Genomic DNA, 16140 nt, shown 5'->3' with positions numbered 1-16140 from the left:
CCAGAAAATTCACAGCAACCCAGTTCTTCCTAATGTTTAGGTGGAATATCTTCTCCTGCAAGGTGAATCCATGAATCTGGCAACCCTACATCGGAAACACAAACTCAATGGACTGACCTGTAGCCCCGCAAGACCCGAAGTTGTTCTCCAAGCAAGTTGGTCCCTTTGACCAGCCGCAGGAGTTTGATCCCCGTGTCGGAGACGGCCAGAATCTGGACACCGGTGCCCACGCTGCCCTGCAAGGCAATGGCAGAGAAGCCCAAGTCACAGAGGGTATGTCTGTGTATAATCAGGGTATAAATAAATATAGTAATTATATATATATATATATATATATATATATATATATATATATATGGAACATTTCGTACTGTGGCTGGGAAAAGACGGGAGAAGTAGACTTCCCAAACATCCCGGGCAACGCTTATGATTTCCTTCTTGACGCTTTCATCAGCCACCGGACTGAAGGAGTCCAGCTTGTTTTCCGCTGCAAAGAGAATCATAGAGTTGGAAGGAACCCCCAAAGGCCATCTAGTCCATCTGCTTCTTCCAGGCAGGAAGACACCATCTAATCCCTCCCTTCAGATGGCCAGAGTTAGAAGGGATCCCCAAAGGCCATCTAGTCTGACCTGCTTCTTCCAGACAGGAAGACACCATCTAATCCCTCCCGACAGACAGCCAGAGTTAGAAGGGATCCCCATAGGCCATCTAGTCTGACCTGCTTCTTTCAGGCAGGAAGTCACCATCTAATCCCTCCGGACAGATGGCTTTTCAGCCACTGATTAAAGATCTCTCGGAGGAGGAGACTCCAATAAACGTCCAAATAAAGGCATATTCCACTAAGGAGTGGAAAGGAACCCCAAAGGTCATCCAGTCCAACCCTTTTTTGCCATTCAGTCCAACCCCTTTTTGCCTCTTTGGTAAAGAGGATGTACCAAAGAGGGTCTTCATGCGGAGCCTCTCATCCTGGGTGATGCGCAAGCAGGCCTCTGATTGGGTATCACTGAAGATCTGCCAGAAGAAAAATATGCATTACAGAGAAAGTGGTACCACATAAAGAAAATAGTAGAGGAATTCCAGGTAAACTCACCTGCCGGAAAAGAAGATCGAGCAGAAGAGGGTTGTTGATGTTCTCCTTGGGATAAAAAACCTGCATGGAAAGGAAAGAGCGAAAGAAGAGTTTTCCAAATGTAGGGTGCAGTCAAAAGACAACAAAAAGGCCAACTCAAGAATGGATCTCAAGAAAAGTTTGGCACTTCAGGTATTCCCATTGGAAGAAGTGCCTGAAATCTCAAGGGATTTTCCATCTGCTGGAATGTACCTCTTTCCTGAGATAGATTTTCCAAGAGACGCTGCGATAGGCGTAGAATTCCTCGCTGCACCGGCGGTGAAGCCGTGTCTGGATTTGGTCATCTTCAGTCGGTAATTCCCTCGAAGTCAAGGCTGGGAAAGAGGGGCCGCTCAATGACCAGTCTGTGGAAGAACACCAAGGTAAATTTACATTAGGATGGCCATAGATCAGAAAGGAGGGATCAGTGACTGGTCTGGAGAAGAACCCATGACAGCTCCATCTTAGGATGGCTATAGGTCAGAAAGGACCCGTCAGTTATCGGTCTGGAGGATAACTTTAGGATAGATTTACTTTGGATGGCCATAGGTCAGAAGGGAGTAGTCAGTAAATGGTTTGGAGGATACCCTTAGGATAGATTCGCCTTAGGATGGCCATAGGTCAGAAACGAGGAATCAGTGTCCGGTCTGGAGAAGAATCCATGATAGGTCCATCTTAGGATGGCCATAGGTCGGAAAGGACCCATCAGTGATTGGTCTGGAGGATAACCTTAGGATAGATTTACTTTGGATGGCCATAGGTCAGAAGGTAGTGGTCAGTGATTGGTCTGGAGGATACCCTTAGGACGGATTCACCTTAGGATGGCCATAGGTCAGAAACAAGGGGTCAGTGTCTGGTCTGGAGAAGAACCCATTATAGTTCTATCTTAGGATGGCCATAGGTCAGAAAGGAGGGATCAGTGTCCGGTCTGGAGAAGAATCCATGATAGGTCCATCTTAGGATGGCCATAGGTCAGAAAGAATGGTCAGTGATTGGTCTGGAGGATAACTTTAGGATAGATTCTTCTTAGGTCAGAAAGGAGTTATCAGTGACTGGTCTGTAGAAGAATCCATGATAGGTCCATCTTAGGATGGCCATAGGTCAGAAAAGGACCAGTCAGTGATTGGTCTGGAGGATAACCTTAGGATAGATTCTCCTTAGGATGGCCATAGATCAGAAGTGATTGGTCAGTGACTATTCTGGAAGATAACCCTATGATAATCCTTTAGTATTAACAAAGATAAGAAAGGATCTGACATCATGCACAACAGCACCCAGAATCCTCATCTTGCATGCCGATGATGGGGATTTGGGGGAATTGTGATCCCATCTCTATAAAACTCCGCCTTTGGAGAAAATGGAAGGACTCCAATCTGGAAAGCAGTATGTTTTGTTACCTGGCGGGGCTGCTTGGAAAGATCTGGTGATGGCAGGAGGAGATGAGCGGATGGCGGGGGGCACCACCGCCTTGGCAGTCGGCACAGGTTTCACCATGGCCACCACCTCCTTTGGCACAGTTTCCCAAAGAGTCTGCGAAGAAGCCAATCCGAGAGTTATGGATTCATATTTGCACATTGAGATCCCATTCAACAGGAATCTTAAAAAGTACATCGAGAAGTGGCATTCATCGGTTTCTTCCTTATTAGTGGATCTGCTCTGGGTTTTAGTCTGAACTTTAAAGGTGATATGTTTTAAGCCTCCTCTGGCAAACGGAGTTATGCCTCCCCAAGCTAACCATAGCTTTGAGTCACAGAAGTTCAAGAGGGGTCAACTGCATTCATTCTATGGTGTAGACATACTCAAAGTCTGCCCCCAGATCTGGAAATAATCCCTATGATAGGAAATGGGGCAACCCATTTGAGGCACAGGACTTCCAATCCAAACAACTTTACCGGTGGAGGCCGCACAGGAGCTTCCGTGGTGGCCAACTGCCCTTTCAAGATCTTCAATGCTTCTTCGTGAGGATCCATCTTCTTCACAAAGACTTTGCCTCCTTCCTTCCTGCAAAAGACAATCAGGTGTATCCCACTCACAAGCATCTCCCAAATTTATCATATATCCTATGCACACTCAAATGCCCAGACTCCACCCAGCCAGAACTTATTCTAGGAACCAACATCTCATCTCATTTGGTTTCAAAGGACATTTTGGGTCTAAAGGTGGAAGAACATGTAGGAATTTGGGAAATTAGGAATTTCCAGACTCAACCTGATGGGTTCGGGGACTCGCATCGGTTGCTGGTATTGTTTAATGATGTTGCGGATGTTCTGTGTCGGCTCCGGGATGTGTTCCGAGTTCAGCTTGGAATGGCGGACCAGTTCTCCAGCCCGCAGCCTGGAAGCAAGATCTGAATGGAGTGGACATGAAAGGGAGAGTGAGTGTGCATCTACACTGTAAAGTTAATGTAGTTTGATACCATTTTAACTTTCATGGGGTCCTGGGAGTTGTAGCTTTCAAGGTCTTGAGCCTTCTCTGCCAAAGAGTGTTGGTGCCTTACCAAACTATATGATTCCAGTAGTAAAGTAGTGTCAGAACAATACATAATCATCATGTATGAAGATGACTATGATGTATTGCTAGAAGACCATCAACATCCATGATGATGACCTTTATCCTCAACATAATCATATAATTAAACCAATTTTTAAAAATTAACACACAGTCCACTTCCCCCCTTCTCTTCTATACTAGTTGGGTTGTGTATTAATTAAAACTTGGTTTAAATATGTGATGATGTTGAAGCTATGGATCATCATCATCACAGAAAGTTGCTCTGTCTGCTTAAATGACTTTGCCAGTTTCCTTCACCCCAAAAAAAGACTTCCAAAAGATAAATGCATCAGAGAACTCAATAAGGAGGTAAACCTTTCCTTCTGTTGTTCTTGCATGCATCATTTCAAAATAATGATGGTGGTGATGATGCTCTTGGTACACCATCATCATCTTCAGGGTTGACGATTATTTATGGAACCTTATGCTGAGGATGAGGATCATCATTGTCACTGTTGTTATCATTAGGGATGATGGTTTTGGAAGAAAACACTATCATCTTCATAGATGTGGGTTATATATGTATCCTTACATTGAGGATAACATCATCATCATCATCATCATCATCATCATCATCACTGTCATCATGGATGTTGGTGCTCTTGGAGCAATACGCCATCATCAACTTCATAGTTGATGATAATGTATGTATCCCGACATTAAGGATAAGGAACCTCTCCATCATTGTTTTGACTGTTGATGATCTTGTAGGAACACACCAACATCATCTTCATATATGATTATTATGTGTTGTTCTTGGATTTTTGAAACCATATAGCTGTACTTATTTGGAAAGAATAGCAATACCACCACCATCATCATTGTTGTCGTCATTATGGATGTTCATAGTCTTAGAGGAATGGACCATCATCACCTTCATAGATGTTGATTATGTATGTATCCTTATGTTAGGGATAAGGATAATGTTGTTGTTGATGATGATGATGATGATTAGAGGAATGGACCATCATCACCTTCATAGATGTTGATTATGTATGTATCCTTATGTTAAGGATAAGGATGTTGTTGTTGTTGTTGTTGATGATGATCATCATCATAAGCAGCATCAGCATCAGCATCAGCATCATTATGAATGTTGATGCTCTTGGAGCAATATGCAATCGGCAACTTCATAGTTGATGATTATGTATGTATCCTGACATTGAGGATAAAGATCATCTCCATCATTGCTTTGGATGTTGATGATCTTGCAGGAACACACCGACATCATCTTCATATATGACTATTATGTGTTTTTCTGGGAGTTTTGAAACCATATATGTGTACTTATTTGGAAAGAATTGCAATATTGCCATCTTCATCATAATCATAATCATCATCATCGTTGTTGTTGTCATTATAGATGTTGATAGTCTTGTAGGAATGCACCATCGTCACCTTCATAGATGTTGATTATGTATATATCCTTATGTTAAGGATAAGGATGATGATGATCATCATCATGGACATTGATATTCTTGGAGCAATATGCCATCGTCAACTTCATAGTTAATGATTATGTATGTATCCTGACATTGAGGATAAAGATCATCTCCATCACCGTCTTGGATGTTAATGATCAGGACTCTGAGGGCTGGTTCTGGTAGCCTGACATTGAGAATAAGCATAATCTCAATCATTATCTTGGATGTTAATGATCTTGCAGGAATACACCATCGTCATCTTCATATATGATTATTATGTATTGTTCCGGGAGTTTTGAAATGATATACCTGTACTTATTTGGAAAGAATAGCTAAGTCCGAAAGGTTTGAATACAAGGTGGCACCTAAACAAAGCCAGTATTGGCAGCAATCAGGGCGTTGAGGAGAGGACCTGAAGGAGAACTATGGCTCCCCGAATGATGGATTTCTCTGCCCCACCAAATAGCATCACCTTCCCAGTATTGTTTCAGAAGAAATCATGGCAGAAGATCCTTAAACCCATTAATGTTTTTGGCCAGAGATCCACATATGGCATAGCTGGGCAGCTTTGTCTACCCCTGCCTGGTCTGCTCTTGAGTCTCATATAAGAGAGGAAAGTGGAATGATAATAATAATAATAATAATAATAATGGTAATAATAATAATAATAATAATCTAATAATCCTTACCAGGACTCTGAGGGCTGGTTCTGTCTTGCATGAGGCTGGGAGACGTCACACTTCTCTCAACCATTCTTTTCTCAGCTTCCTTCTGCCAAGTTGGAGGGTGAAATTAAGTAATACCACAAATCTCAGATTTAGGACAAAAATCTAGAAATGGATCTAAGCTCATCTAGACTCTGCCTGGACTTCATTCCCGACCTCTGAAAGACCCACTGGAGATCTGGGTGATCCAAGACCCTGCTAATAATCTGCTTCGTTCTCTCTTGGACCATTGTATTGCGACAGAATTGTGGTCTGACAAAACACAACTAAAGCCAGACACAAACCGACACCAGCAATAGTAGTGAGTGCCCAAGATGAGTGAAATGTATACAGGGAGCGACGCAAAAGCTGGTATCTAATGTCGGGCATGTTGGGGTCAGGCAGAGAAGGGCACAAAGCTTCCAGCGATGGCACACCACGTCCCAGGGAAAGGTAAGGGGATAGGAGGGCACGATCTGGGGCAATGCACACCCCAGGGACGCTGACCCATAATTGGCCCTTGGGACATAAGCACATTTACCAGGAAATTGACTTCATTTTGTTTGCACGGACAAGACTCGTAAGACTTGGTATAACGAGAGAGCAAAGAGGAACCTATGGGGGCTTTAAGTAGGGAATATTTGGGAAATTCAAGCAGGGAGTGATGGGGGCTTCAGAGAAGGGAATCAGGGAGCCATGGGAAATGTGAGTAGGGGGCCATGGGAAAGCCAATCAGGAAACCATGAGGACTTTTTGGGGAGATATTTGAACAGGGAACAATAGGAAATTTGAGCAGGGGATCATTTAGCAGGGAATCAACTATGGAGCCATGGGGAAAGCATGGAGAGGGACGTTCTGCAAGGACCATACCTGGTCTTGATGTCCTTGATCATTTGGGGTCTTGTCCCTCCCATCACTTGCCTCTTGCTCCAGACTACAAACCATGGAATGGCTGGAAAGAACTTGGAGGTCATCTAGTCTGACCCCTGCTCAAAGCCTAGCTCTCCACCTTGGGACCTCGACTCACCTGGAAGGGCTGTCCCACCTGCACCCTGGGAGGGCTTCTATGGCGGGGCGATGCTGGGGTGGACTGTGGAGAGGACTTGCGCCCCACTGGGGCCACTGCTGCATGCTGCTGTCTCTGACGGAGGGCACTGAGCTGCTGTGACATGTGGCGAGCCTAAGTGAGAAAGAGAGGGCAGAGGTTAGGGGGCCGTGTTTGTCGTCAGGCTGGGCTCCTGTGCTTTTAGGCACAGCTTAGGATAGTGCTTGCAAGCCCAAGGATTTGAAATCGGGCCAGCCTAGAGTGTGATTCCTGCAACACTCACTCACCAAAACAGACTCCTGCTGGCGGTAAGCCTGCTTCATTAACAGCACAGCAGCCTCCTCCGCACCTGGAAGGGAAGGGAAGCATTGCTTTAAGAGTTAAGAGGGAGAAAGATTGAAGGAAGGAGAAATTGAGCTGAAGGAAGGATGGGAGAGAGGGCAGGAGGAAAGAAGGGTGGAAGAGAGGCAGGAAGGAAGGATGGAAAGATTGAGTTGAAGGAGGGAAGGTAGAGAGGGCAGGAGGGAGAGATTGAGAAGAAAGAAAAAAGAAGGGAAGGAAGACAGGGGAGAAGGGAGAGATTGAGAAGAAGCAAAGGAGGAGGGAAAGGAGAGAGAGAATGAAGGGAGAGAATGAAGGGAGAGAAGGAAGGAAGGAAGGAAGGAAGGAAGGAAGGAAGGAAGGAAAGAAGGGGAAATTGAGTTGAAAGAGGGATGGGAGAGAGGGCAAGAGGAAAGAAGGGAGGAAGGGAGAGGAGGAGGGAGGGATCAAGGAAGGAAGGAAGGAAGGAAGGAAGGAAGGAGAGACTGAGTTGAAGGGGGGAAGGTAGAGAGGACAGGAGGGAGAGATTGAGAAGAAGAAAAAAAGAAGGGAAGGAAGACAGGGGAGAAGGGAGATGTTGAAAAGAAGCAAAGGAGGAGGGAAAGGAAAGGTGAGAGAGAAGGAAGGAAGGAAGGAAGGAAGGAAGGAAGGAAAAATTAAGAAGAAGGAATGAAGAAGTGAGAGGTCAAGATAAAGAAAAGAAGGGAGGGAAGGAGGAAGAAAACAAGAGAGAGAAGGGGGAGAGAGAAGGAAGGAAGGAAGGAAGGAAGGAAGGAAGGAAGGAAGGAAGGAAGGAAGGAGAAACTGAGACAAAAGGAGGTAGAAAGGAAGGGAGAGAGAGAAAGGAAGGAAAAATTGAGAAGAAGGAATGAAGAAGGGAAGGGAGAGAGCAAAGAAGGGAGAGATTGAAATGAAGGAAAGAAGGGAGGGAGAAGGAAAATGAGAGAAGTGAGGAGGGAAGAGAGGAAATTGATAATAAGGAAGGAAGAATTGAAGGAAGATGTGAAAAGAAGCAGAGATTGGAACAAAAGTGGTAGGAAGAAAGGGAAAGAAGGAGAGATTGAGAAGAAGGAAAGAAGGAAGGGAGAAAGGAGGGAAGAGAGAGAGGTAAAGAAGGAGATTGAGAAGGAAGGAAAGAAGCAGGGAAACAAGGAGGGAGGGAGGAAAGGAAGGAAAGAAGGAAGGAAAGAAGGAAGGGAGGGAGGGAGGGAGGGAGGGAGGGGACAAATGAGTCTGGTCTTTCCTCACCCAAGGTTTGGGGTCCCCCATGGGGTTCACCATCACCACTGCCCTGGTCTCCATTGCCCTGTCCAATCTGTCCACCGCCTTTCATTCGATGGGAAACTACGGATGACCTTTCCAGTTCCTAGATCAAGAAGAACCAAGCAAAAGGAACAATTTAACCTTCTTAGGAAGCGTTTAAATAGAAATGCTTTAGGAGCAACTTCATGAATGGTGAATGGTTGGACATCACGGAGTAGAGATGTTTAACCATTCTTTATAAATTCTCAAACCAAACAACACGAGGAAGGGAGAGAGATTTAGGGGAAATGAGGGATGGGCCTCCATGCCTTGTTATAACCACTATTTTGAATGGGAAGAGAGGCTCTTGCGCTTACCCCATTTCCGTAGGAGAGGACGGGGTCGAAAAGGCTGTCCAGGTAATGATCCAAACCCTTCTGGCTCCGGGCTTCACTGACAGTGTCTGAATCTACTTCCAGAGTTGGAAAGGCAAAGGAAAGTGGATTAGCCCCAAAGATTGTGTATTTTATGGTGGGGTGCTTCCAGGTCAGATTGACATCAGGTTGAAGTTCAAGTTCATCTCATTTAGTAAAATTCAAATTCAACTGGTTTACAATGCAACTGAATGAAAATGGAAAGGTGATGTTGGGTACCACAATTTCTGGCTCTGGTCCCTAACTTCTCAAATAAGGAAGGGACACTTATAACAATGACCAATTGACTCAATGCAATATTAAGTATGTCAAACCTATGGATGCCAAATAAAAGGAAGGGTCAAGCCCTTTCCATCTTACCATGGCTGTAATATCCTTCTGAATCTGGCAGGTGAGTCGGCGCAATGGTGGGGGCCTTTATCAGCGGAGGTGGGGGGACTTCTTCGCTTGAATCCAAACCATGTCTGAATGTTCTATGGAGAAAATGGAGGAGCAAAGAAGGATTGAGAGGGAAGTGAGAGAGAGCGATAGGAAGGAAAGGGTGAACAAGCATGGCATAATGGTCTACGTTTTGGGTTGAGAGTCTGGGAAGCCATGTCAGAATGGAAAAAAAGGGTCTTCTCTAGACCACCTGAAGGAATCATGAAGTGGGACTTCTATTTCGGATCAGCTCAAGGTCAGAAACCAAGTTCAGAACATAGTTATGGCCAGTATAGTCCTCAAAGGACCAAGAGGACTCCTCTAATACTTACGCTTTGCCAACTGGATTCTTCTCTAGATCGTCTGAGGCAATCATGAAGTAGGACTTCTGCTTTGGAAAGCCCCGAATCAGCTCCAGATCAGACACCAGGTCTAGGACATAGTCATGGCCAGCCAATTCTGCCCACTGGTTGCCATCCTTCATGGTCACCGACCAGCCTTTCCATCCCTCCGTGAGTCCCCTGCCAAGAAACATCACTCGTGAGTCACCCGAGAACCTCGAATAAAAAGATGAGGGTATGAAGAAGCAACCCTGGGCATCTTTTCCCAATGTCACAACCGCTTAGTGACATTCATGGGGAACCCCATACTGATTTAGGATGGGCAAAAGAGGATCTCCAAAGGAAAGCCCCGATCTCCAAAGGAAACACACTGAAAGATGGGAGGAACATAAGAAGAGCCGTACTAGACCTTTCTGATCCAGGATCCTGTAGAGTACGTCTATACTATGGAATGAATGCAGTTTGGAACTGCCATGGCTCAATGCTTTGGGAATGGTAATTTACAAAATCTTGAGCCTTCACTATCAAAGAATGTTGGTGCATAACCAAAATACAACTCCCATGATTCCACAGAAGGCGAGGTACCTGACCTTGGCACATTGGGGCAATCAAAATGCTCCTACCTGTATCTCAGGATGTTCTCAGCAAGGGCTTCTCCGGTGATCCAAGAGTGGATGGGGCAAGAGAAGTGATCTCCTGTGAAGGCAAACCATCATCATCACCAGACCCATCCTCCTCCTCATGATCAAGGTAGTGTGTTTCCACCACTACTTGACCACAGAGACATACAGCAGGATGTAGTGAAGCCTAGTGTCCCTTCTTCTCTAGACATGATACTATGTGATGCTTCTGCCTCACCAGCCTCTCACCGTTGAAGCAGTAAATGTCCAGGGCCATATTGACCTTGTCCCGGCTAGCCGTCCATTCGAGGAGAGTCGGGGGGAAGGACCGAGCAGTGTCGCCCCCGGCCTGGGCCTTCTCCATGCCCTGCATAAGCTTGTGCTGGCAAACGGACTTGTAACCATCAAAGGCGTAGTCAGAGACAAACCTGGAAGTCAGGAAAGAGGGGAGAAGGTGAAAGCCCCCCAATTGGAGACAGTCCCAAGAAGTTGGCATTTGGGACCATCCAAAGGTGGGAGATTAGACTGTAATTGTTTATTGTGTCAGTTGTGTTTTGGAATGTGCACCAGAAGTGCTCAGTGCACATCACAAGCAACCGCTCTATATCACAAGTGTTCAGTGTATATCATTAAGTGTCCAGTGCACATCTTAAGGGCTCAGTGCACATCACAAATATCCAAGGCACATCGCAAGCAGCCAATGCACAGGTGTCCAATATCACAAGGGCTCAATGCACATTACAAAGGTTCAATGCACATCTCAAGTGCTTAGTGCACATTACAAGCATTCAATGCACCTTGCAAGTGCTCTGCACACATCCCAATGCAGAGGTATCCAACATCACAAGCACTCAATATAGATCACAAGTATCCACTGCACATCACAAGTGCTTAGTACACATCAAAGGCATCCAATGCATGTGTCTAATATTACAAGTGCTCAAGGCACCATAGAAGCATTCAATGCACATCACAAGTGCTCAAGGTGCATCAGAAGCATCCAGTGTGTATCTCATGTCCAATGCACAATTATACACTATCACAAGTACTCAATGCACAGCACAAGTGTCCAGTGCACATCACGACTGTCCACTGCACATCACATGTTCTTAGTGCACATCACAGGCATCCAATACACATGTGTCCAATATTACAAGTGCTCAATGCACATTACAAGCATTCAATGCACCTTGCAAATGCTCAGTGTACATCCCAATGCACAGGTATCTAATATCACAAGTACTCAATGCACATCACAAGTGTCCATTGCACATCACAAGTGCTTAGTGTACATCACAAGCATCCAATGCACATGTGTCCAGTATTAGAAGTGCTCAGTACACATTACAAGCATTCAATGCACATCACAAGTGCTCAAGATGCACCAGAAGCATCCAATGTATATCTCAAGTGTCCAATGCACAATTATGCAATATCACAAGTACTCAATGCACATTACAAGTGTCCACTGCACATCACACATTCTTAGTCCACATCACAAGCATCCAATACACATGTGTCCAATATTACAAGTGCTCAATGCACATTACAAGCATTCAATGGACATCACAAGTCCTCATTGAGAATGTGAATTGCCCAATGGTCACCAGAAGTGGCCAAAGCAGATCAGAACAACGTTGCTGGTGCCAGATGCACATCTTTTCAATTCAGTACCAGGGTTTCATGGTATTTCTGCTACATAGACAGTAGCAAGTTATGAAATACCCAATCCCAATTAACATTCCCAACCTTTGTGTTGCAGACTTTGCCTCCATGGGGTGAGGGTGGCTTGGGGGCATCACTCACTTGAGCAGGAACTTCTCCATGTTGGAGGATGGTGCAAAGGCGCTGAGGCAGGCTGCCAGGAGGAGCCATCCCCGCTCTTCATTGTGAACGTTGGTGTTGCGCCAGACTTGGTTGGTGATCTGGGAGAGGATCTCATCCCGGAGGCCGGGCATTGAGAGGCACTTCTGCACCACATAGTTCCCAAACAGGTTCTCCTGCATGCCATGGAGTTGGGGGTCGCCCATGAAGCGAAGGACCTGAGAGGGAGGAAGCACATAGTGGTAGCCTTCCGTGAACACTCCATGTGCTATTGCAACCATCATAATCTCACATGTCTTCCGTTGTCAGACTTACATGAAGGACATGTGGAAAACATCTCACAAGACATGCCATTACGAATTGCTTTCTCTCCCCTATTCACATATTTGCATGCTTTTTTCACATGCATGTGCATTCATGCATATAAGCAAAGCATAATACAGGATGTACCATCATCTTCATTCCTCCACATTCTCTCAGTTTTGCACATTCTTTTACACACACAAATGCCTTTTCGCACTCATTCAATCTCAGCCATTTAATCTCTATTTCTCTCATACATACGCAAGTACCTTTTCACGCTCAGTCATTGTCCTGTTTTTATTACACATACAAACACTTTTACACTCATTCACACAGCCATTTTCTCTCTGCTTCTCTTACACATATTCACACTAATTCACACTCTGCAATTTCTCTCTCAATGCACAAGTATATTTTCACACTCAGTAATTTTTCTGTTTCATTTATACACACACTTTTTCACACTCATTCACATTCAGACATTTTCTTTCTATTCCTTGACAATACATATGGGTACCGTTTCACACGCATTCACACTCAGACATTTTCTTTCTATTTCTTGACAATGCATACGAGTATCTTTTCACACTCATTCACACTCAGACATTTTCTTTCTATTTCTTGACAATGCATATGAGTAGCTTTTTACACTCATTCACACTCAGTCAGTTTCTCTGTTTCTCTTGCACTTTTTGACACTCGGTCTCACTCAGCCATTTTCTGTTTCTCTTATACAAAAATATCTTTTCACACTCAGGCATTTCTTGTTTCTCTTACACTTTTCACACTCATTCAGGAGCCCCCGGTGGCACAGTGGGTTAAATCCTTGTGCCGGCAGGACTGAAGACCGACAGGTCGTAGGTTCGAATCTGGGGAGAGCGTGGATGAGCTCCCTCTGTCAGCTCCAGCTCCCAATTGTGGGGACATGAGAGAAGCCTCCCACAAAGGATGGTAAAACATCAAAACATCCGGGCGTCCCCTGGGCAATGTCCTTGCAGATGGCCAATTCTCTCACACCAGAAGCAACTTGCAGTTTCTCAAGTCGCTCCTGACACAACAAAAAAAAACCCCCAAACAACTCATTCACACTTTGACATTTTCTCTGTTCCTTCCTCTCCCACACACAAGTGCACATACTTTATCACGAGCGCATTCACACTCAGACACGCTCCCTCCTTAATCCTCTTAAGGCAGGCTCTGCATATGAAAAGGGAGTGCCAAACCATCATCCCAGCCATTCTTTACCAGCTTGAAGATGCTGATGGCTTCAGGTGCCAGGCTCTCGTCCAGGAGAGTGAGAGGAGATGCCAGTGTCCTGGTGAGCATCCCAAAGAAGGGTTCCTGGGAAGGATCAAGAGACAGCGCAAGAGTGAACCTCAGTGTTTCAAGAATTTGTTCTTTTGCAAAAGCAGAGACAAGGCCAGGCACTTGAACAGCTGATAGCATTGGGTCTCCAGTGTAGTTTATCTATCCTTTGCTAACTTGGAAGAGTATAGAATGATAGTATCCAAGAGTTGGAAGAGTCACCAAGAGTTGTCCAGTCCAACCCCCTTCAAACAGGTAAGAAGACACGGTTGAACACCTCCTGAGAAGGCCCTCTCTTCTCTGCCATGCTGAGTCAATGGTAGCCTTGCACTTTGAGTTTCACTTACCTTGAAGTGGATCCGCACGTATTTGGCCATGGGGTAGTTGTTGATGTCGAGGGGCAAAGTGAGCTGGGACTCCTCCTGCAGTTTGGGACGAGGGACGGAGGCGACGCAGTCCTCGTTCACCTGCTTGTGAACTACGAGAGGAGACAGAAGGAGCCCTGGGAGTTGGCACTCATGGATAGGGAAGACTCAAGGGCTTGCCAAACTGCAACTCCCATGGAGCCGTGGCACCTCAAGTAATCTCAAACAACATTAATTCTGCAGCGTAGATGCACCAATTGGACACTGCATGTTGGATGAGTCAGAATCTCATCCTGACCTTCATTTTGATCCCCTTAAGTCCACATTTATTAAATAGGAATAAGGCACAAAATTGACATTTGAAGCAGAGAGCTTTCCAAACTGTGCATCGGGACACAGGAATGTGTCGCCTGTAATCCACAGGCGTGTCGCATGAAAAAGGTTCCCCACAAACAAAGGCTGTCTGGCAGAAAGACACAATTAAAGCCCATGCAACAGATGGCCATCCAGCCTCCGTTCAAAAACCTTGGAGACTCCACTGGACCCCAGGCAGTCTCTACCTCACTAGAACTGGAAGGGATCCATAAAGGGCATCTAGCCCAACCAATTCGGCCATTAGGGAAGACACAGTTAAAGCCCTCCCAGAAGATGGCCATCCAGTCTGCATTTAAATCCCTCCAGAGAGGTTCATTCCCAACAGAAGTGAAGTGCTGGTCCTATTCAAGCAAAATGTGCCACAGGGTCTCCCTCCGCACAAACAAAGTTTTTGCAGTTTAATAAACTTTTCCCATGTTTTTATGATAGATCCAATTAGGAAATGATATTGACAACCCAGGAACAAAAATTGTGTTACACAGTGAAATATAATATAATATAATAAATATTGCATCAAAGTCCTCTAAGGGTTGGTTTAGCCAGTTGGTTTGTCAGTAAAACTGAATTTGTGTGTTGCAAAAGTATGCATGTCTCCAACATGAGAAGTTTGGAAAGCTCTGCTTTAGAATATATGCAACCCCACAGGGTTCCCCTTGTGAAATCAGCAAATCCAGATCCTACAAAAGCCTCCCCAAATGGGATGGATTCATTGGATCTCAGGCACTGAGTGGAGGATCCTGCAAGGGTTGGGGTCCAATCCAGATCATTTGACCCAAAGTGGGGAAGAAAACCCCCCAAGTGATAATTAAAGCCATATACCTGCCACAGTATTCAGTAACCCAACCAATTCAGCAGGGATTTCCAGGTTGGCAACCCTCATCACCTCGCGCTTGCTGAGCTCCTGAACGGAAAGCCAGAAAGAGATAAACACAAGATGAAAACAATAGTTAGGTGGCAATATCCTTCCCCAAAAGCCCCAACCAACGTGTCCGAGAGGTTAAGGATGCTGGGAGCTGGAGTTCCAATCAGTGGTCCCCAAACTAAGGACCGTGGGTTGGATATGACCACAATGGTTGGTTACTCGACCCCCGTCCTACACTCTAGACCAGGTAGGTAGGTAGAAAACAGACAAGGTAAGAGAAGAAAGGGAGTAAGAAAAGTAGGTAGGAAACAGAAAAGGAAGGAATTCATAAAGCTTGGCGCAGTGGATTGAACCTCGCATTGTGGCTCTCAACCCATGGCAAGTTCCACTCTCTCAACCTCAGAGGAAGAGAAAGGCAAATCGTCTTGGACAAGGAAACTCTGACAACTCTTGACAAGGAAACTGCGAGAGGGTTGCCTACGGGTCGCAATAAGGTACTTTCCTATCCGTAAATGCATCCTGGGTTGGAGGGCTCTGCAAAAGACCACATCCAGGCAGGGATCCAGTGCCCTGTGTTTGCCAAATTGATCCAGATTTGATGAGAGACAGAACTCCAAGGCCAGCTCCCAGGATTTCATATTATTGAGTTAAACTGGGTTCAAAATGCATTAATTCTATTGTGTAGATCAGCGTTTCTCAACCTGGGTCGGGACCCCTGGGGGGGGGGGTCATGAGGGGGTGTCAGAGGGGTCCCCAAAGACCATCGAAAACACAGTATTTTCTGTTGTTCATGGAGGTTCTGTGTGGGAAGTTTGGTTTAATTCCATCATTGGTGGAGTTCAGAATTCTCTCTGATTGTAGGTGAACTATAAATCCCAGAAACCACAAATGTCAAGG

General features: G+C 45.3%; 1 protein-coding gene across 1 annotated transcript in view; it reads right to left on the bottom strand.

Moving 5' to 3' along the window:
* The window catches only part of LOC137097955 (unconventional myosin-XV-like), an 84438-nt gene that overhangs the window by 19772 nt on the left and 48526 nt on the right, over positions 1–16140 (bottom strand). The window contains exons 25-43 of the mRNA XM_067473444.1: positions 15201–15282; positions 13989–14143; positions 13582–13677; positions 12016–12251; positions 10459–10637; positions 10213–10285; positions 9581–9769; positions 9189–9301; positions 8772–8863; positions 8401–8518; positions 7119–7180; positions 6814–6966; positions 6092–6305; positions 3312–3455; positions 1322–1473; positions 1091–1150; positions 936–1011; positions 372–487; positions 118–236 (exon numbers count right to left, since the gene is read on the bottom strand). Of these exons, the coding sequence (XP_067329545.1) occupies positions 118–236; positions 372–487; positions 936–1011; positions 1091–1150; positions 1322–1473; positions 3312–3455; positions 6092–6305; positions 6814–6966; positions 7119–7180; positions 8401–8518; positions 8772–8863; positions 9189–9301; positions 9581–9769; positions 10213–10285; positions 10459–10637; positions 12016–12251; positions 13582–13677; positions 13989–14143; positions 15201–15282 (2429 nt within the window). The remainder of the gene's footprint in view (positions 1–117; positions 237–371; positions 488–935; positions 1012–1090; positions 1151–1321; positions 1474–3311; positions 3456–6091; positions 6306–6813; positions 6967–7118; positions 7181–8400; positions 8519–8771; positions 8864–9188; positions 9302–9580; positions 9770–10212; positions 10286–10458; positions 10638–12015; positions 12252–13581; positions 13678–13988; positions 14144–15200; positions 15283–16140) is intronic.

Source organism: Anolis sagrei, chromosome X, assembly GCF_037176765.1.
Source record: "Anolis sagrei isolate rAnoSag1 chromosome X, rAnoSag1.mat, whole genome shotgun sequence".
NCBI lineage: Eukaryota > Metazoa > Chordata > Lepidosauria > Squamata > Dactyloidae > Anolis > Anolis sagrei.
Note: the sequence above shows the minus strand (reverse complement) of the source record. Positions and strands in the feature narration are given on the sequence as shown.